At 38.0% G+C, this 23,023-nt stretch overlaps 1 protein-coding gene across 3 annotated transcripts in view; it reads left to right on the top strand.

The window, feature by feature from the left end:
* The window catches only part of LOC114142926 (AT-rich interactive domain-containing protein 3B), a 62,693-nt gene extending 40,022 nt beyond the window's left edge, over window positions 1-22,671 (top strand). For 2 of the 3 annotated variants that reach the window (XM_028014516.1, XM_028014518.1), the window contains exons 5-9: window positions 11,841-12,024; window positions 13,675-13,934; window positions 15,608-15,898; window positions 17,136-17,228; window positions 17,319-22,671. In XM_028014516.1, coding sequence (XP_027870317.1) covers window positions 11,841-12,024; window positions 13,675-13,934; window positions 15,608-15,898; window positions 17,136-17,228; window positions 17,319-17,518 — 1,028 coding nt within the window. In that variant the 3' untranslated portion in view covers window positions 17,519-22,671. The remainder of the gene's footprint in view (window positions 1-11,840; window positions 12,025-13,674; window positions 13,935-15,607; window positions 15,899-17,135; window positions 17,229-17,318) is intronic. The other variant, XM_028014517.1, reaches the window with a different exon arrangement.
* The last annotated feature ends 352 nt before the right edge of the window (window positions 22,672-23,023 follow it).

Here is a 23,023-nt window from a genome sequence, read left to right as displayed (position 1 = left end):
ATTCCTAAACTTCTGCTATCTCTGCATGTCTTGCTTCTCCATCTGTGTCCTGTGTGTGTTCTTAAAGCAATGTTTCCTGCCCTCCACACCCCTGTGATGGATGGTATGAAATGCATTACAGCCCCCAGAGGAGCCCTACACCAATACAATAGCCCTGAGCTCACTTCCAGTGCGGACTCTGCAACGACGTTCCATGAGCCGCACAGACACCAAGATGTGAGTGCAAAGGGGCCTAATGGAAAACGAGGGCCCAAGTGGATGTGAAGCACAGATGCTACAATCTCTGCCAGTGACATTTATGTTGATGTGTTGTGTTTTTTTATTATTTTGTTTAACAGTCTGTATAGTGGATATTCTGTAGTTCTGAAGTAGCCGTTAGAAATTGAAGTATACAATCTGCCACAATGCATGCTCCCATGTTTTTTTTTCTTAGTTTTTTTTTTAGGTTTTATTTTAAAAAATAAGATCTTAATATAATGATATATTTCTCTAATACTTGCCCCTGTCCATTAAATGCCCTAAAAGACAAATGCCTAACACAGTGTCATGGATTCCAGAAGCCAAAAGTAATTTGCATTGATGCAAGTTAAAATTTCCCGGATGGCTGTGTAACCCCCCACACGCTTTCCTTTGTTTAAATATATTTGTCTTTCTCCTCGACGTATTGCTGCAGATGTCTCTCTCGTATTGATCACTGCTCCAAATAAAGCTGATGGCTTTATTTGTCAATCTGGGTGGTTATTGACTGAAGCAGTTAGCTGTTTTATAAAGCTTGCTTTAAAGGACCGACATGTCTCTTTCCTGCGTTGCCTTTAAAACTGAAAATAATCAGTTGGACTTGTAAACTACCACCAGTTTTGGCAAACTGGGTTAGATTCCTATGCATGCATTTTTCTGTTTGACTTCATATTTACATTTATCTTTGTGCAAGATTGTTTTATTCTCTCTGGCTTTAGGTGTTGTTTTTTTTAAATTGGAAATAAATCTGCAGCTACTGCCAGAGTTCCTCCCTTGATAATCCATTGTTATGTTGCTGTCACATAAGCATTCTCGACATTTTCTGTTCCATCATCAAAGACGGCTGTTTACAGGGTCAGGGCTATTTTTCTCTCTAAATTTTCCATTGCATGTAAATATGGAGCAGAGGTCATCTTTTATGTTTCTGAGAAACCAGGTATTTTGAAAATCTAAACTTATCCATATAAACACACCAAAACAGTGAGTGAAACACTGTCATTGCTCTTTGGTTTTGTTTAAATTTGTTTTTTGGGTTTTTTTTTGCCTCGCCTGCTGAAAACTAGGATTGCACAACATCAGGAAAACATGTTATGTGCGATTATATTGGTGAATGTTGCAATAACGATGTGACTTGGGATGAATTGACAAATAACTAAAGTACTAATATCTGTCTACTTTGAGTTCATAGCAAACACTGACTCAAAAACAATAAATCTGTACAGCTACTTGGGGCTGGGGGATAAAATAAAATTTTGATTTCACATCAATGTTTCTGGAGACTGAAACTTTTTAGGCAGCATTAAACAAATATATTACATATATAGAGAGCCTGATTGCTAGGTGTTTGAATAATTAGGCAACTAATATTGCATACCAGGAAGTTGTTTGCAATATCCATGTTGCATACAGTGATATTGCGAAAAAGATCAACTTGCATTGTATTATGCAACCCTACTGAAAAGAGATGAGAAACTGTACCTAAGGTATCTATTTACGTCTCTCTGTTTGAGTTGAGCAAAAAGGAATCACAAGATTATCCCTGGTTATATGTAGGAAAGATAATCTAAATAAAACCATACAGTAGAATATTTACAAAGTCTACAAATAAACTCCTAATCTCTTTTTTCCCTCACCCTCTGGAATTAAATCAGATTACAGTTTTCTAGTTTTAGTTCATGTGTGATAATCAAACATTTATTTCCATTTGTTAAACGGCAGAATATGATGGTTTTTTTTCTTCTTGATTTCATTTGAGAAACTGTCACTATTTTAATTTCAGAATTTTACACACACATGTGCATATACTACATTTCGTGTGTAAACAAGTTGGGAAAACTCACATTATGAACTCAAATTTGAAATTCACCCTTGAATTTATGCAAGACAAAACCTCAAAACACTCTGCTTCTTTGTGCAACATAATGGAAAGAAATCAGAATTATGGACTGCATCACAATATTTATTGAACCACACTGACTATCACAATATCGGTGTTCACACTTCTTTTAAATACAAAGGACTCTTTGGATGCAATATTTGGTTGGATATCATATTTAAAGGGCCATGCAGGCAATAATATGTTTGGCCAGTTGAATGCTCTCTAATTGCTCTTGGACATCATAGAGACTGTAATTTTTATTGTCTGAGATACTAAGCCTCAGAAAATTGTGATGATGAAGAAAGAAAAGAGAGAAAGAAAAGAGGCAAGAAAATGTGTTTTAAGCACTATTAATATCTGCACTCAGAGAAGATTAAGTTATTACTTCAAAAGCAAGACAAAAAGCCAGATCACAGTTTTCAAAAAACTAGAGACAACGACCTTGATTTCTGATGACATGTCCTGTGAAACTAAAATTGAAGTGCTTGACCTTAATGACCTATGTTAGATTTGTTTGCAATTTGTTTGCAATTTGTTTGCCGTCTGTGTGTGTATTACTGCAGTGCGGACCGGTAGGCTTCACAAAATATTGAAGATTGTATTGAAGCAATATCACTACTAAACGCAAGCCCCAAGTTAAAGGTTGGACATAAATATGTCTTGAAAATAGATTATTTCTGTTGGTTAACTACACTTAAAAACACCAGAGGCAGGAGAATATTTCATGCAGGTAGGCATTATCCATTATTTATAGGTTCCCTTTCTTCATCCAAATACAGCACCTGCAATTTGTTTCAAAATTTCTTTTCAGTGCTTCTCTGGACTTTCTTCTGAGATAATTGGTCTAATGAAAATACTCTACAACTTGTTTGTGTAGCTGTTTGTGTCTGATTACACTTTGGCCATCCTTCAGTATGTCCATCCAGCCATGCATTCACCCATCCATCTCTTATTTGGCTCCATACCCTCTGCTGTTGATTGGGGTCTTGTCAGTTGATCTGCTGGGTCTCAGGGGACTGACGGGACTTGGGTTACAGTTGGAGAGGCCATCTCACTTTTCGTGCCATCCAACCTTTCCAACCCCCCTCCTCCCCTATTTCACCAGGTGACCCATCGTTATGACCCATGGAAAAGGAGTCATATTTCTCCCTTTCTTTCTCCTTTTTGTGCAACTAATGACATCTAGCACTATTTTTAAAGTACTTGGAAAGCCTGTCAAGGTTTCACTGCTCACAGCATTAAAAAATGGAAAACAAATCTATCGTCTTTATGGGTAAGAACGATTTACTGCCAAATTGCAGCGGAAAAGCTTCTAATCATGCAATTCAGTTGCTAATGGTGTCATTGTGTGCAGCCTGACAGGCTTCCCAATGATTCGACTAGACACAGTGAGATTTGCAGCAGCTGACCTTTGTTTGGAGCCTCGCCAGTTTTTCTCTCCTTTACACCGCACAAGACAGCTCTTTTATTTACTGGCTGCTGGCTCGCTGTAATAACTCCCAGAAAGAAACTCCCTGACTCATCACTCAGTTGAACAATTCACTTTTAGATTCTTTGCCAACAGCAATTTTTAGGATTAATGTCAGCTCATTGTTAAAACTCCATTAGAGCTTTCTCATTACAAGGTTTAAGCTGTGGCACAAGAAGGCTTTGTTTGGTTCTCCTTTTCTACACAGTAACTTAGTCAAGAAATCTGTCTACTAATTATTCAATTTATTGATTATTCAAATAATCTAAATTAGTGCTGCACAAAGTCAATATTAAGACTGTAGTAACTATGTAGATTACAATTAACTAGCATTTTCTGTGAAGTTTTACTTATTTCGGAGTCAATTTTGGCAAAAAAAAAAAGAATAAAACATTGTTTTGTTTTGTTTTTTACACAAAGGCTAAAGTTTAGAAGTGGACTTGCGATTGTGCTCTAGGTCATTCCTCTCTTGCATAAGTGTAAGAGGAATGACAAGTTTCTCCTTCAGGATTTTTTTTCTGGACAACAGAATTTGTGGTCTCTACAAATACAGAAAGTTGTCCATGCCTTGAAGAAATCCAGTAAAGCAATCATAGACCACAGACACCATCATGATTCCCTGATTGGTGTGATATTCCAAATTTGATTTTTGTCAGTCCACAGAATGCGTTCCCGACGTGGATAAAGTCACACATACTTTTCAAAGCTCTGTATCGTGACATGGAAACACTGCAGGCTGCTTGAAATCATCAACAACTGTCATGCTGAAACACTTCCTTGTTTAATGAAGTCATCTGAAAATCTGCGACACAATTCACAGCATAAATCACAGGTATCTCATTTGTCCACCGAAATTGAATATTTTCTGCATGACTAATGAGCATGAGCATGTTTATTAACTGCAAATATGGATTTTAAGATCAATTCTTTTTTCCTCCGCTGTGCAGAGATGAACTCTGTCGAACTCAGACATTATAAATCACTTACAAAACATTTTCTGTGGTTCATGTGTTAAAAGTTTGTCACAAACTTGTTAAAAAGCCTATGCCTGGTCCTTTATTTTCTTCACTTCTAAGTCATTTTTGCACAGCTGAATTAGTTCGATCTAATAAACCCACACATACAAAAAGTTACACATTGATTCTGTCTCCATTAAGGAGCTCTGCAATGGAAAATGGAGCAGACTAAAACTGTTAAGTGGAACTGTGTACTGTAAAGCAAGTTTTTTCTGTTGTAACATTAATACATATGCTGTTCATTTTCATAACAGTTGCCTAAGCTGGTAACTTCATTTCTAAGAATGATGTAAATTATCTTGGGGTTTTTTTATGCATGCAATTCAGTTATTATTGTCCATGTATACAGTCAGAAGACTCCAGTGTTTACCTTTATTTGGAGAGATGTCAGATTTTCTTAGTTTTTCTTTTTTTCACACCCTGAAAGACAGCTCTTTTATTTACCGTCTGCCTGCTCAGTGTGATAACTGGCCCTCTCTTTAGTAAATACACCTTCCTTATTGACTGTTTACCATTTTCCTCCTTAGTATTGGCCTTGTTGACACAACTTGAAGAGAAGAATCTGTTGGATTTTACTCCTGAAAGAAAGCCAGACTGGCACTGAAATGAATGAATTTATTGATTGATAAAATAGAGAGATATTGCAAAGTGCTTGGGTATAAAAAATATTTGTCTTTGTGAAGTAATCTGGCCTCTTGTTCCAATACTTCACTAATGAAGGAAACTATGCTGCTTTATAATACCTTTATAATTCACAGATAAGTATGCAAATAGCTTTAACATTTATGGGGTTGTTAAACCTGTTTGACTTGCCTAAATGCACATAGAAGGTCATTAGTTAAGGGAGTTGCTCTTTTTTTTAGGGTTTATCTCAGTGTGGATCATATTCAACCATCAACACATTTCATCCTTTTTTCTCTCGTCAGTAGTTCCTCTTTCCATTTACCCACCTTTCTCCCTGTGTTAGTAAAGATTTTTTGAACATATTGACATGACAGAAGCCCTCTATCTCATACAGCCAGATCTGTGGAGATTATTGACTGGCTTATATTGAAGAATTTAAGAGAAGGCAGTCCCTCACCTTCTCTGTATGTCACTGTGTGTGTGTTAACCAACTGTAGCTTTAAATCATGCTCAGAATAGCAATGTATCTATATAGTGTTACATTACATTTAACTTTCCTTATGTGGAGGGGTGGATATCTTAACACATGATATGAATTGGGTTGTCATTCAAGTGGTGGCTCTGCCTGCACTAAAGATAGCAAATTCCATGCACTCAAAGCTTTTTTACCTTTTATGTACTCAACCGTGCATTAAAAATAAAACAAACGTGCCCCCGGCATACAGCAGGGTCCTGACAATATGGAGGCCCGACATAAGAATGTATAAACTTTACAGCCGGGGTCTGCATGCATAAAGTAAACTCCCAGCATGTGGAAACCAGACGCTCGTCTCTTCTGTTAGCATCTCTGAGTTTGATGTTAAAGAATTTGGACAGTTGTCAGTGGATACTCGCTAGAAATCAACCAATAATTTTGTGAATATTTTTGCCTTTTATTATGAGGAATGAAAGTTTATTAATCTTTAACATTTTCTCTTATTGGAAGCAGAACAATGGGATGGATATGACATTTTAAAAAAATCATGTTTGATTGCAGAGGATTTTTGAAAGGCAATAACAACTTTGCAATTTCCCTATGTAATTCTTGTTCAGACTTGTAGGGCACAATATTTATTTCCATGTCTAAAATAATAAATAAAAGGTAGGAAGCATGAAATAGAAAAAGCTAGCATTAAGAGGAATGATGTCAAGATAAATGTAGCAGCATTTTTACTTTTTTAGTCAAAAATTAAGGATTAATAAAAGTTATGTGCTGATGAGAAAGTCAGGAGAATTGCTGATGGCAGTAATGAGGATATTTAAGAAACCAGCTCTTTTAGGTAATGGTAACAAATATTTCTGGACAATTAATTGTCCCAGAAGTTATTGCTATGAACTATAATATTGTTGGTTTGAGAATATTTTCAAGTAATATAATACTAATGGCATAGTAATGCAAGTACACATTCTTGACTATCAAAAACTTTAAAATCTAATCAGTATTTGACACTGGAACTGAAAAACCTTTTAAACATCCAAAATAAATAAAAAGAGCAACTAAAATAGTAAAAAAAAGACATATGAAGTTTCTGTCAACACAAATTGTTCAACAAAAATGGCTAGTTGAGACTGAACCACCACACTGAAGACTTTTGTCATCCAGTTTTTAGTAGGAGAGAGAGAAAAGAGAAATACGATAAATCATGCGAATGGAAATTATTGAGCTTGTTTTAATTTATCATGCAATTGACTAATTTATTACTTATTGCGGCAGGCATAGTTAATCTAATAACCATGCGTGTCATTTCTCCATACAACCTTGTCACCACAATGGTTTATACTCTTTTTGGGAGCAGTGCTTGTGAAAGTCTCATTTTCTTCCACATAATCAGTGTGTGAACTTAACTGCAGTGCTATTATGTAGCTGTTAAAAACTTTTCCAAGGTCACCTTTTATAACATTCAAACTCTGTAAGCCAGTTTACAGGCATTCACATAACAACATACCATTTGTTTCTAAAGAAAAATCCCTTCTGGCTAATGCTACACATGTAGTGGTTGGGAGCTAAAATACTCAGATAGCATCTGCAGTCAAACATTCTCTTGGCGCTCTAGTTGTTTCATAATTCTGGGGGGGAAAAGTGTTTCCAACAAACAGACTGTTTGGTGATGAAGAGAAATGTGTCTGATTTGCTCTGACAAGAAAAAGTTCTGTAACACGTAACATACTCGTAATGGCAATAACATAGAGTATGTTAATGTAGAGTTTGTTATTGCCATTACATACTCTACATTAGCATCAATACCAGCAATTGACACAATTTTTATGTAAAAAAATGTTGCAAACTTCAAACCTTTTCTCATAAGTTGGATTTGTAAAAGAATGTGAAAGTTGATATAATTACAGTTGGGTTTGATCTACTTGTTGTCGTGATTGGGGGTAAAGAGGAAGACGAGGAGGAAGGTGTGGATGGGTGGTGGGTTGTTGGTACTCTTAAAGACTCAGACGCTGCCATGAGGCCAGGGGCTGTTTGTGTTGGCTGACACCTTCCTTACAGCCATAATCCAGTCTTTCTCCAGCTGGCTAACTACTACACCTCCCCCTTCCTTTTCCTTCATCTGTCCTTCTTTTCCTTATAAAGGCAGCAGAGGGACACATTTTACCCCATTTTTTCCTTTATGTCTTATCTATTTCTATGTTTATTTTGTAAGATTTTTGTCTTGATTATGACATAAAAACTATTGAATCTCTAAATGAGCAAGGAGCAAGAGATGATTTGTTTTGTTTTCTTCACTATCTTTTTTTGTTCTTTTCTTGTCGCTCTTCACAGTAGATGGTAGTGAAACCTCACACCGACCAGCACTCTCATTCAGTAAAAAATTCATTTCCTGTGTGTTGGCCGCTGTAAGGCTGTTGCACCGTCTCATAATTATTTAAAGAATGCCCATCAAAGGAAGTCTGCAATATTTAATTTACCACCACTGGCGTCAGGGGTGACCAATTGATTTATTATAGAGTCCATTTTAATGTGAACAGCTGTTTCCAGCTAAAAATAGGGTAAGGGTCAGATGAAATGACCTTGTTTTTGATGGGCTAACTATATAACATTTGTTTTAGTCAAACTATCTGCTCTTTTGTTTAGTTTTCTTGTGGACTGATAATTTGCTTCATTTTCTGATTGACAGAATGGGTTTACATCTGGTTACATGTTTTACTGTGAGTTTTTCAGAGACAAATTCATTATATAATGCAGTTTGCAGACATACATCATAGGGTGAAGTTATTGATCATTCTCACACCCACACACTTCCAAATATGAATCCTTCAAAGGGGCTGCTGCCTACTTTCTTCCTGAAGGCCAGCCTTTTGAAGATCAGCCGTGTGGCTCTGGTGCTCGCTGTGGACATTTGAGGAAGGACTTAGGGAGTGGTTCAGGGGCCCTCAGCCTCAGCACTTCCCACCAGAGCGACCTCTAACCTCTGGTGCCATTAATCACTAGGCTCCTGATGGTCCTGTCCCTGGGGGAAAATCAGTCCGGGGCAAAGGATGATGGGAGGTGAGGCCTGCAGCCAATTACAGATTGGCTCATAGCAAGCGGCTGGTCAAATCAGTGCTTCACAGAGAGATGAAGTATTCAGCAGTTTGCCTGCCAGAAGCCTCGATGATCATATTGTATCTCTGGCTTTCTCAACAGCATTTGGCAATACGTTTTATGTGTGAATAAAAACAGCCATTTAGAGCAAATACGGGGCAGAGGTGGTGTGTTTAACTGATCAAAAGACGTGTTTTGGGCTGCTCTAATTAGAGCTGAATGTCTCCAGGGTTTGAAACAGCAGATGTTGGACAGCAAAGCCAGGCGGTGCACTGACTCTTTCAAATAAGGGAAGTCTCTCCCTAATTGACCAAGTGTTGTGAATGTGATTTTTGTTCAATTATGATATTATTGTAACTGCTTTCCTCAGGGTTTTCATGTGGGGTTATCAGAATTTGAAATATGAAACTGAAACCATTTTAGATGTAAAGATGACCATATTCGCACTTCAAGCTTTGTTCTGTTTTGCATAAAATATGAAACATTTAGAGTTTTTCTAGGGCTGCAGTCACTACACAGAATCAGATTTTGATTTGACAGCAGATGGTGACAAAGGCACAGACGTGAATTAAAAGCTAACTAACTGCTGGCCTGTCACACTGGGGCCAGCGCTCCTGTGTCTCATTTGTTGTTCTGTCATTGTTCACGAGCGGGCCAGTATGAAAACATGGCTTCCTGCTGACCTGCAGTTTAATTCACACATCAATAACCCCTGGCTGATCTCTGACCCCTGTAGTTGTACTAATTGTTTAATGCAGGATTGATGTCCAACGCTGCATTAGATAACTGACAAAGCACTTGCAGCTTGAAGCTGGGCTTGTTCTGGAAATTTTGTGTGTTCCCAGAAGCAAAAAGTGGTAGTTCTTTCTATTTGTGTCATCTGTTTAGCTTCCTTGGCCACCGATGAAATAAATGGTTCAAAAAAAGATGGCATTAACAGATAAAAAGATTTATTATTAAGTTGATTCCACATTAACACAGTTTCTAAATATCATTTGATTTCAAACTATTATTTTGCTGCTGAATTTTATCAAATTTAATTCACTAACTAATAACAAAACTATATTGGCATATCCATATAAGAGCTTAAAATAGTTTTAAGTTAATTTTCTTAATTAAAAATCAACTTGTTACTCAACAATAATATATTTTCTGAATATAAGCAACATCCCATTTGATTACTATGTTTCTCTAACTATATTCCTCTGGTAGTTCAATTTAAGTGGTATTTATTTGGATAAAGAAATTACCACAAACTTCATAATATTTTATTGGAATGTGGCCAATTAAACTGACAGGCCAGGGAAGAAGAGTGTTAATCAGAGAAACGGATAAAAGGCTCATGGTTTCTCTTGGCAAACATGTAGGAGAAGGTGCTCTGATCAGATGAGAACAAATTTGAACCTTCTGGACTACATGCAAAACATTTCATCAAACATTAATGATGCCTACCACCCTAAACAAAACATCCCCACAGTAAAACATTCATTGCGATACTGCGAGAAAACTTATTAGAGGCTGCAAACGGATGAGATAGGAGTGGACATTCACCTTTTTGCATAGACCTATGCCGCGATGGCCTAGTCAAAGTCCATAATTAATTTGGCAATAACTGAAGTCTAATCTTCATAGATGCTCTCTTTTAAATGTGACCGAGCTTCAGCATTTATGGAGAAAAAAAATCTGCCTCTACATATGCTAAGCTACAGTAGTTGTGCCATTTCCCCAAAAAAACTTTTAACTGAATTTTCTGTAAGTGTTTGCAGATTTTTTTACCTTGACTTGGGGTTGATTGTAAGGCTGGGTTCATTTTGTGGGAAATTTGAAAACTATGCATCAGTTTTCCTCCGCTTTCTAGCTAAGCACTACATTGCATTGGTAAATAATATAGGATCCAAATAAAATGCATTGAAGTTTGTGTTTGTAATACAGAATATTGCAAAAAAGTTCAATCACTCTCCATACTTATTTACTATTTTCTTTTTTTTTGCGCCTTCATTTTCCTGTTTGTGTTTGAATGATTAAACTCATTTAACTCTTTTCAAATGCATCCAACATGCCTCCTAATTAGAAATTAGCTTGTCTCCCAAACACTGGCATTGACTAAGGCATGTTCAGAGGGTCAGAGTCGCTTTCCTGATCTCCACTCCACAGGACCATGTGCTCACCTTGGCCTCTTGCACATGGCTTAAAGACATGTTACTAACTTAAGAAAATGAATCAGGGCTAATCTGTATGGTCCGATCACGCTGCTATTTTATAAAGTCATTAATGAGCCCAGGTTAAGAGCAGTCCAAGGAGGGGCTAAAGGATTGGTTGGCATTACCTATGAGGGCAAATCTGCACATCTCCATGCACTGGGTCCGGCACTTACACAGAGGGGTGTGGATTTACTCGGCACAATCCTCTAAATGAGCTTCATTATACCAGCCTATCCTGGAGCCCACATCCCCTCCTCCCCACTAGTTCTTAAGGATTATTAGGTTGTCACAATCCCCAGTCCCCTCCTCCCATTTAATGCTTACACTATTGCCCATTGCACTTTGATTTGATACCGTCACGTATGGGAAGCGGCCGGTGCTCCTCCCTCCTCCGTCTCCACCTCGTTTTCCCACTGCACACGTTCCCTGCGAGCTTCACTGCAGATAAGCTGCTCACAAGATTAATGCATCTGTATCAAAAGTCTCGAGCAGCTTTGCTTTGTGTTTGTTTGTGAATCCCCTTTTCCAGGTCAAGCCAGATTGCCTTAACGGAGCTAATTTGTTTTCAAGCCAATTTTAATGGACGTGCAGGCAGCAAGCTCACCACTCTCGTCTTGTCATCATCCTAGTAGCACTTAGATCAGGATTTAGAGGTCAAAAATAATCCTAGGTGTTTTAGCATTGATTGTTTGATGAGCTAATGGCAGGATTCTTCTTTTTCTGGCATTCTGTCTGTAGAAAAAGCCTTGATGGCTCCTAAACCAGTCACCTTTCCTCAAGATATTCTAAATCACATTAATAATTGATACTGTATTGATGTACCTTGTTTATATATTTTCTGTAGGAACCCCGGTCAATCGTATTCCCATCATGGCCAAGCAGGTCCTGGATCTGTACATGCTCTACAAGCTGGTAACGGAGAAAGGCGGCCTTGTGGAGGTTATCAACAAGAAGATCTGGAGAGAAATCACCAAGGGACTCAACCTGCCTACATCCATCACCAGCGCTGCTTTCACTCTGCGCACACAGTAAGTCTTTGTCTGTTTGGAAAGGAAACAAATTACTTTCATCTGCTGGAACTAAGTTAAGAACGTCAAGCGAGTAACCTTCAAACTGGAAGCAAACACCTTTCCCATGTATGCGTGCAGTATTAAAGTGCGCTCACGTGTGACGCATGTCTTTTAGATGAGATCTTCTCCCGTTTTAATCAGTGCAGCTGTCTTTACAGACAACAAAGGGAAGCATGCTTTGGCTGGGTTAATTGATGGTCGTGCGCAAAGCTAAGTAACAGCTCTGTTTACACCCTGCTGAAGTAAATGTGCGTTTGTACACACATATGGGAAAATAATCTCCTGTCTTTGTGTTTATTTGGATCTTCTTGACATTACATCACACCCAAAGCTCATTGATCTGTGTGATCTATCGATGTCATTTGGGTCAGAGTACGAAGTGACTAAGGTGGGGTTGGACTGACAGCTTACACATTTAGCCAAGACTAAACCTCCTGTTTTTCATAGACACCCGTCAGTAGAAGTAACGCCTCTTTATCTTCTTACACTTTAAGAAACATGATGTATTTTTTTATGTTGACAGGTTCTTATACAGTATTGCTCACCTACTTTATATGATAGAAACTGCTGCTCTTGCGGCTTATGGCGTCCTTCCTTTGCAGGATGGAAAACATAATGGAGCATATATCTAGAGCTGCAGTGATGTAATCCAAGTATGTTTCCAGTTCAACCTGTCAAACATTATTGTTCCAGGTGTTGCTATAAATTCAGATGTTCTGGAAAATAAAATCACACTTCATCCGAAACAGAGTTGAGTGCATATGGGAATTAAATTAGGGAAGAAAAAAAGCTAATATAAGTTTTCAAAATTTGATAACCAAGTGTGTAAACTATGCTGAATATATTTTGGGTATCTTGTTTAATTTAGCTAATCAAATAAGAAGAGTAGAAAAACATGCTGATACCGTTTAAACTTCCCTATGTTTTGTACTTTATGGCCACAAACTTTGGTTTGATCTCGAACAAACGTCAAACTTTTGATCTTTATGCAAAATCCTCTGTGTCCAAATTAATTATCTCACCACATTATCTTGAATGTCTTTAGTCCCATCATGCTATGTGGATGCTTTTATTCAGCTAGAACAAGGAAGTTGTTTAGATTTGATGAGAAGATGTGTGTAGCTACAATAAGATAGTTTAGATCAAAGTATTTTCACTTTTTAGAATGTTATAGTCAAAGTCCTGAGCTAAATCCACTTAGTAATCTGCTGCAAGACTTCAACATTTATGGTTGGGTGCTTTAAATGTAAATAGGAAAGGGCAAACATTTCAATTTCTAGATGTCCAAAGCTGATAGAGAAACACTCCATAAGAATTTCTGCTGATATGTTTGAAAAAAACGACTCTATAAAGCTGAATGTAAAGCAACATTATTCTAGAAGTAACTGACTTATTAGACATACATTTGGAAAAAGTTAATTTAAAGAAAAATGCATTATTCTCATGCTGCGTAAACGAAGTTCTATGTGCTCACAAAACACATTCTTTAAAAAAAAAAACATGCTTGTGCTCCAAACACATTACATACATGAGTGCATTTTTCACATGCTTGATTTTGATGGAAAGCTTTCTCTCAGTCTAACAATAACTTTGCATTTTCTTGTGAAGGTACATGAAATACCTGTACCCGTACGAGTGCGAGAGGAAAGGTCTCAGCTCCCCGGGCGAGCTGCAAGCCGCCATCGACAGTAACCGACGCGAGGGCCGTCGTCCTAGCTACAGCAGCAGCCTCTTCCGCTTCTCTCCTTCTCCAGGCACGGCTCCCCACATCCTCTCTCCTCCCAAGATGCATCTGACAGGCCTTGGCGCCGGGACCTCAGTCACCCTCAATGGCCTGCAGGCTTCTCCAGGACCCTCTCTGAAGAAAGGTTAGCACTTTCAACTTGCACAAAATAATGTTATTTAAGTTCCAGAAGAAGACAAATTTGGTTCAACGTCTGTAATATGAATCTGGAAAACTTAAGGAAAAGGTTTGAACGTAAAGTGTTTAAGATTTTTCCACTTTAAAATATGCATGCTTCCAAACAGTTTTTAATGGTGCTGGAAGGGGAAGATGCAAATCAATTATGACTTTATAGGTTGGGTAAATTACTACTTGGGAGAGTTTAGCTGCTTTGATGTGGAAAAAATGGCTAAAGTGCTCAAGTACCAAAATGCTTATTGATAGAAAAATACTGCCCTCTATCGCTGTGTTTGACAACTGCATCTTGCCCATATAATCCTTCACATAACTGCAAAGAACCTTGATTCTTTTCTTATACCGGTGCATTTTTGTTAGAATTTTTGCCTTTTGAATCTCTTCACAATTGCATTGCCAAATTTGGCCATCACACCTCTGCCACCATTATGATATAAATTTTCTGTGTTTGGTATCATTCTCCTGTTGAGTAGCCAGATTACTATCTAATCTCTTGATCTCTTTCTTTACTCAGTAGAGCTCCTCAGCTATAAAACAAGCTCAGATCATAACCTCCCAATCACTGTGCTGTGTTGCTTATGTACTCTTTGATTTTTGCCAAAGTGGCGCTTTTTGTTGTTCAACCCTTCATAAAATGCCACACATTATTATTCTAATGTTCCAGTTGTACAGTTTTTTACTTTAGATTTTACATATCAACTAACTCCAATAGAGTCTTGGATGGATTTCTTTTGTTGTTGTTTTTGACATTTCTCTGAGCATTTCGGAGTCTGACCCTGACGTCTATTTGTGTGAAAATCTGTTCCTGAAAGGATTCTTATGCTCATCCAACTACCAAAATTAATAAAATTCATAATGTCACTATACCTACTGTTATATGACAAAATATAAGAACATTGTCACATTTCAGATGTTCTATATACTGCATCACCCTGTAAATGTGTGTGTACATTTTTATTGTTTAAATATGCACTGAGCAAATTCATGTCATCCATCCAGGTGTTTAAGAGTCCATGTGAACCTTTTCTGCCCAAGGCTACTGGGAGTCCCCTCCTATTTAATGATAAATAACATGTTTCCCACACAGGGGAGGCCACTTTATGAACTTTGAAGCTTGTGTTTCACATTAAGAGGACTCCTGCTGATAACTGTCATTATGCTGTTGTTTTATCTGATGTGGCTTAGCCTTGGTTGGAATGTGACTCTGGTGTTGACCTCTAACAGTGTCTATGTTTTGACTTGAGTAATGAGCTGTTCAAGTTCTTTACTTTAAGTGGTCATGTATGATGAGTATTTGAGCGTCTGTAATCGCTGTCGTGCTCTGTGACATAAACCAGTGCAGTATTGTCTTGTACTCGTAGTCTTAAAGTCTGGATTCAATGAGGTAACTGCCAATCTAAAAAAATTTAAAGCCATGCTAAGCAGTATAAAAACAATAGCTAAAAATAAAGAATTTGAAGCATTCAAATGCTTAAAAATAAATATTTTTTTATTTTGGTAGTTTGAAACAGATCACAAAGCAGCTGTTCACATTGAATTGATTTCTGTTCCTGTTTCAGTTTTACAACATGATTGTTAAACACGGTTTTATGTACACTTGCTTTTTTTTTTTCTTTTCTTTAGAAGACCTGACCCCTGCGATCATGGCTGCAAGACCTCCTCTTGCGCTGTCTCTGGGTCAACAGCAGGTGGCTGGTTTGGCGAGAGCCGCCACCCTGGAGCAGCTCAGAGAAAAACTGGAGACCAGTGGGGGAGGAGAGGGGCCAGAGAGAAAGATGGCCCGCCTGGCAGAGGAGCAGCAGCGCCTCATGCAGCAGGCTTTCCAACATAACCTGCTGGCTATGGCATCCCAGATGCCCATGAATCTGCGCTTGGGAGCCCCCACCATCGCCACCAGAGGTCAGCGCTGCCAAGGTTGTGAAGAGATAAAAATATTATTTGAAATTATGTAAATACTGACTTTGTTTTTCCTGTGTTGATATAAATTAATATATCTCACAATCAAACTATCAAAAAAATGTAGAATTTGCTTGCATGGCTTTGGAAAAATGCCATTCCAAGCAGTTCCTTGCGATTGCACACACTGATTTCACCAAACCAACTGCAATTTGATATACTGTCCAGCTCCAATCAAATTAGTTAGCGAAAATAGATAGTTTACATTTGAATGACTTCCACATGTATGACAGGCATTGACAAATTTATTTTGAGCATAAGACCTGATGGTCATTGTGACTTGACCTTAAAGGTCTGCCAGCATATTTGGAGGAAAAATGGGCAAAATTAGTTAAAATGTTGTTAGGCTATGCTCACATAGCAGGTAAATGTGACCCAAATATGCATTCTTATATTCTTCTTATATTCTTATCAAATATGCCCATTTGTGACAAATATCTGACTTTTTCACGGCAGTCTGAACAACCTAATTCCCATCTTTTCACCCAAAAAAATCTGATCTGTGGCATTTCCATATGTAGTACTAATTTGATTACGTATCCAGTTGTTTTCAAAACATCTGTATGTCTCATTTTACCCATCTGTCATGTTATTGACATTAGACCGTCTGATTTACAGACACTGTAAACCAAGACATAAACAATGGCTGAAAATGATATTTATGAACTTACAAAAAACTCTGTCCCTGAAGCGCATTGTATTCCTGGCTACACATCCAAACAGATTTCTCTAAAGAAGTTGCAGTCAAAAGTTTTTTGCTTTAGTTGTGCTGCCTTTTTATTCGTTTCCTTCATGTTGTTGTCGTGTGATAACACCGACTGTTGGCTCTCATTACTGAATAAACCTTAAAATCGATCCAAAAATGGCTCTTTCCATTATTACTTCTGTAAACAATGGGTTGTTCTGTGACATCAAAACAGCCCATTATTCTGTGCCTGCGGGTCTCAATGGAGACATAAATTGTTCATACAGAAGTGTGATTGCGGTCGCATTTAATTAGTAGAATGAAAGGTGACTAAAAGAAAAAATCTAATTTCAGCAAAACATCAGAATTAAGCATCAACACATGGAGTATGAAGGTAGCTGTAGTATTCGCTACGCTTCACAAAATTTGTTTAAAAAATGTTGGGATTGAAGTGATAAGCATGTTCTGTGAACAGATAATGGAATAATAAGTGCTTCTGTGTTTGTTTAGATGAGAAGCAGCAGGATATGTCTCTTAGCATCTCCACCAATGGGAATGCCAGCATCACTGTATCTGTGGAGGTTAATGGCACAATCTACTCAGGTGTGTATGAAAAAGATCAAAACCTTTAATTTGTACTTTTTACTCCGGCTGAGATAAAAGCAGTCTGTGGGAATTCTTGCTTTTATTCAGGAACCCTGTTTGCCCAGAAGTCCGGCGGGGCACCAGGGCCTGTTGTTGCTGCTAGTGCCGCCTCATCATCCCCTGCTGGACCCAGCTCAAGCTATGGCTTCTCTGCTCCCCAGGCCCAGACCCTCAGCCCCACACCTTCCTCCACCTCCTCCTCCAAGGGCTCCGGCTCCGCTGAGCTGGCGCCCAGCGGTTCCCCCTAACTCGAGCTTTCCTTTGTACCCGCTCCCTAGGCCGCTGCTCCACAGCAAGGCCCCAGCATGAATATACAGTACAATGAGAAACCGATAAGAATAAGAAACTGTTGCACAACAAATACCTCAACAACCCTGTCAACCTTTTGGCTGTCCAATCATGAACATAGAGCCCCAGAATATCACATAAACCCACTTCTCTGCATTAAATTCATCACATGCATAGATATACACAATCTACACACTCATACACTTGTTAATCCTAGTGTACATGCTAAACACAATCAGCTCAGCCAAAACCCACTGACAGGCGTATTCACAACTGAACTTGAAAAGTTTTACTTTAGGACATTTTGTTTGTTTTATTGCCATTTTGTTCTCTTTTTGATTTTTGTTTTTTAGAATGATTTTGTTTTCAGTTTTTCTCTTTTTACATACCTCAAATCATGTAACCTGCAGTGGTGTCTTTACCTCAGGAGCTGTAGAATATTTAACCTGAATCAACTTTATTTTTGTATTCTGTTTAAACTTGTTGCAATCAGGGGAAGTCGGGTATCTCTCACCAACACAACCTCATGTACAGCGCACTCACCTCACAGCAATAGGCCTCCAACCCAGGCCACTCAGGTCTGTAACACACTGTAGCCTCGTGTTGAACTCAAGACTGGTGAATGATAAAGATGATGCTGTAGATCGGCAGATTAAATACCTCATTTCACAACTACCCTCAGTAAAAGACCTTTACAACAGTTGGAAGCACTAACCTATACAGGAGCATCTCAATAAATTCAAGTATCTTTAAAAATGTAATTTAATTCAAGAAGGGAAATCCACTGCCTCAGAGTCATGCATTTCAAGTGTTTATATATGTTAATTTAATGATTATGGCTTACAGCTAATGACAAAAAACATATTTCAGTTTCTTAAAAAAAAAAAGTATTTCATGTACAAATATAGGCCTACTGAAAAATATGTTCACTCAATACCTCGTTGAAGCTCCTTGCACATGAATTACTCCCATCAATGCGACCTGACAGAGAGGTGATCAGCCTGCGGCTCTGCTGGTCTCTATTATTGGCTCCGGTGTCTCTCATCTTTTACGTAACAGCACCCTGGTGGGTCTCAGTGGAGTTCAGGTCGGGCCACTTTGCTGGCCAGTTGAACCCAGTGATACCATGTTCATGAAGGCACATACTGGTACTTTGAAAAGGTACCAAGTCCTGCCAATTAAAAATTTCTTGGTAGATGGCTTGTTCATGTCCTGAATAAGTCTTTGTGTGTCGGGGATCTTTCAGCGCTAATCCAGGCTGCAGTCTACGTTTTGTGAAAGTCCCCCAAGTTTTTAAATGGACATTTTTTCCTACCTCTGGTCTTCCCTATGCTTAACATTATGCTGAGAATCTGCACTGTGTTCACAGCCAGCTTCTTTACTTTCCTAGACACTGCAAAAACACAAAACCTTTTATTATTGGTCTAGTTTCTAATGCTTTTATATTCATATAAAAGTCCTGTTTTCCCTGGAAGATTACTTCACTTATAATGAGACACTTTTCCCTTGTTATAAGTGAAATAATCTGCATGTGGTACTAATAATTTATTATCAGTATTAAGGAATTATTTACTTAAAACAAGCCATTCGTCTTGATGAAAAGTTACTTTTAAGTTTGCTTTGTTTTATTCCACATGTACTAAGATATTTGCACTAGAAACTTGACCAAAAATAATTGGTAAGATTTTGTGTTTTCACAATGCGAGCCTGTCAGTAACTGTGCTGTAAGTAGTCGTCCCCATTATTATGATACAATAACATTAAATTTCTGCACTAAAAGCTATATTAATAGATTTTATTTAACGTTCTAATTATCTGAGAAACTGAATTTTTGGGTTTCATCTCTGCCCATTAATCACAATCATCAAAACTAACAGAAGTAAATACTTGAAATATATTGATTCTTTATGTAAGAAATCTACATAATATAATTTTAACTTTTTTGAATTGAGGCGCTGAAATAAATTAACTTTTTGAATATACTTCTATCTATTGAGATGCACTTTTAGTTCAGTTGCTCACAGGCCTGCTTTTTAACGACTTAACGCACAAAGTTTGGGGGGGAACAGCAGCTCTTGTCCACCAACAAGCCCAGTAGACCCTGAGTCCCTGTCTCTAATCAGACCTACTGTGGCATTTCAAACCCAGCTACACGGACCCATTTTGTCACCCCCACCCTGTATTTTAGTTTGCATCCTTCCACCTGAATGTCCAGTAGGACGGCGTCTTCATCAGTAAGTAGTTCCCAGACCTCACACTGGCCTCTCTCTTCTGGAGGGCGTCTCTCTCAGGAAGCAAAGTGACAACCGCAAGGAATCACTGATAATTTAAAGAAGATTCATTCGTGAAGAATGCACAAGACTACGTGACTGTTTCAAAAAAAAAAAAAAGAAAAGAAAATACCTCATTAGACTCTCTGAAAGCGAGAGCGACACTACATACCTCGGCTGTGAAGCCAAATCCTGCCTGAACTGAAACTGAGATGGATGTACTGACACACTGCGGGTGGGTTTTGGGGAGAAAAAAAAAAAGAGTTGGGAAGGGTTTGCTTTCTTTCTGCTGTATTTACTCATAGACCCTGTTTCATGCATTCTTTTTTCCTGCTATTTTTTCCCAGTGGGTGGGATTTGGGGTGGACGGGGCGGGGTGGAGGGATTTCGTCTAAGGGAAGTGATATATGCATTTTTTTTTTTTTTGTCAGGGAAGAGGAACAGAAATCTTCGTTCCTAACTGTTGTACAGATTTGCAGGATTGTGAGATTTGATTGCGAACAGAGGAATTGCAGTTAATTCTTTCTTGGCTGTTTTGAAATGAAATGCATGTGTACAATCATGTGACCAGTGTTAGAACACATTAATTTTCTGGTTATTGCACAGCTAGATACCAAAGACTAGTCCAGCTGGTCATCCTCATACAATCCTGGTTGCAAGTGCTGAGGTGGTTTGAAAAACAGATCCGACAGTCCGTTGAACTGCAAAACAAAATCCCACCTAACCTCGTACAACCTAATCTTTGAAATATTTGTGAAAACTAATGTCAGATGAGGTGCAAGTTCTTTCTTTCTCAACATATTATGACACGTCTTCACTTCCTGCTTACAATTTAAACTAGATTAAATCGAATCTGAACGTGTAACATGAAGGGATGGTCATACGCTGGCTGTGTAGGAGAGATTAAAGTGTTACACAGAAGAAAAGCCAGATCTCATGTCACGTTGAGCTTATATAATCAGATATTTTTGGGGGCACTGAACAAACCACCTGTCTGCAAGCTCAGGCGTTGCCCCACAGTTTCAGTTCCTTCCAACCAAACACACTTCCTGGTCCTTCAGACACAGATGGCATAAGATGTGTTTTCCTTCAAGTTATTTTTTTCTAAAACATTACATCAATAAGATTTAAAAATAGATTTTCCAGCTTCTCCTCAGTTGAATGTGAGGCTCAGTCTTGATGCTTGACTGTATCTCAGCCACTAAACGTGAGATTTTGCAGTTTTTGGCCATGCTGTTCATTTTATTTGGTCAAAAACAAACTCATAAAGGAGGGAATCATAGATGCTGCCTTAATGTAGTTGCTGGTGAGATCTGGTCAGAGCAGGTTTCATGCAGGGGGGTTTATCACCTGCCGCTTGGATAGATATTTTCCACCATTCATACTGTTACCAGATGAGTTTTGATATTTATTTGTATTGTTTTATTTGTCTTGGCTGAAATTGTTTAGCTAAATCATCTAAACCGCTTAACTGAAACATTTTTGTTAAGTCCAAACTGTCAATTTCATTTACTTAGCTTTTGGTTTGTAATGGTTGTTTGGTAGAGTAGCCTCACTGCCTTTGTATGTTTCTGTGTTTGTGTGTGGGAGTGTGTGGAAGCAGGTTTAGTATATTATTATCAGTGAACATTATTGTAGTAACATTAAAGAGCCTGCAGATGGGGCCAATGTTCTATCTGCTAATTCCTAAAATGATGGTCAGCTTGTTGAAAATTGAGTCAGCTTGAAACTTTTCTTGAGGCTGGCACAGTTCCGGCTTACTGGCAGCTGCCTGGCACAACCACAGTCCTGTCTGTGCTGCTTGAGGTCTGATCTGAGAGTGGGAAATGTTGAGAGTTGGTTAGTCAATTTTCCATTCTCCAGTGGGTTTAATTAAGGCTTTCCTGGCTGTGTGTGACGTGTTTGTCATTCAACAGTACCTGAGGACGAAGCTGCATCGAGCGACGAGTACTGACGAAAGCTCTGGTTATTTTGCTTCTTCAATTTTGAGTTGCTTTATGTTTTATTTCAAACTTTCTGTCGTCACTAACTGCAAGGCGACGTCTCATCACTCAGGAAGCTGTGAAGTTGGAAGTTTGAGGAACCTTTAGGTCTCTTGATTTTGGAATAAAACACACTTTTCGAATGTTTAAGGACTGGCCTGATCTGTGTTAAACAGGTGCATATGCAAGTGGTTATCAAATACCTCATTTATCAATTTTATGTTGTTTTGGCTTGTACAATGCTCCGTATATTAATTCAACTGTGGGGTTTGTGCATATTTTTGTACTGTTATAATTATTATTATGGACATGACAATAATATTACTGATTATTATAGTTTTCTCTTTGATTAATGCAAACAAAAAATGGAACAAAACACAAGAATGCTTGTAAAAACTGGTTTGTGCTGATTGTATTTAAGAGGAGCACTTTTCCAAAGTGGTTTTCACACATTCAGTTTTGTTCATATTAGTTAATATAAAGATATGGTTCTCAGGGCTTTAAACTTGTATGTCATGATAAAGTTTTACTTTATATCGTAATTTTGTGTGTCTGTTTCATTTCTTCTGAAATTATTAGACTTGTTTCTTTTTTATAGATTATTTACACTTGCTGTAAATCAATTTCAGCTAAAGCTACATATCCATTTTTTTGTAATCGGGTGTCACACAGAATATAGAGTCATGGGAAAAAGAAAGTACACCCTTGTTAAATCTGGGGTTATCCATAATAGGACATAATGTAAATCTAATCTGAATATATAATCTATATCTGTATATAAATTGGATGTGTTTTGTAAAGTGCCTTGAGGTGACATTTGTTGTGAATCGGCGCTATATAAATAAACTGAACTGAATTGAATTGTGATCAAGACTTAGTCCCGTATGCTGTGCAGTTCCATATGAAAAATAACAAAGGGACAGATGTTTCAAAATGTTGGTCTATTGTATAGTAAACACAGACCATTGTGTCTCGTATCATTAATAAGAACAAGGCGACAGTAACACTTTAAAGAGAAATGAGAAGCATGTAATTATAACAGGAAAAACCTCCTTTGTCCATTTCAGAAGAAATTCAGATCACTTCACCTAAAATGGAACTCATCTATTGTTTTTTTTTTTTTTTGTCACTTCAGTCTTGGCACAAGCATTCTTTTGTAAACAATGATTCGGTTGTAATTTTTTGGAAATTCAGGCCCTTTAAACAAACAAAC

The sequence above is a fragment of the Xiphophorus couchianus genome, chromosome 4 (assembly GCF_001444195.1).
Source record: "Xiphophorus couchianus chromosome 4, X_couchianus-1.0, whole genome shotgun sequence".
Classification (NCBI taxonomy): Eukaryota; Metazoa; Chordata; class Actinopteri; order Cyprinodontiformes; family Poeciliidae; genus Xiphophorus; species Xiphophorus couchianus.
The sequence above is the reverse complement of the archived record's forward strand: the minus strand, read 5'-3'. Positions and strand labels throughout refer to the sequence as shown.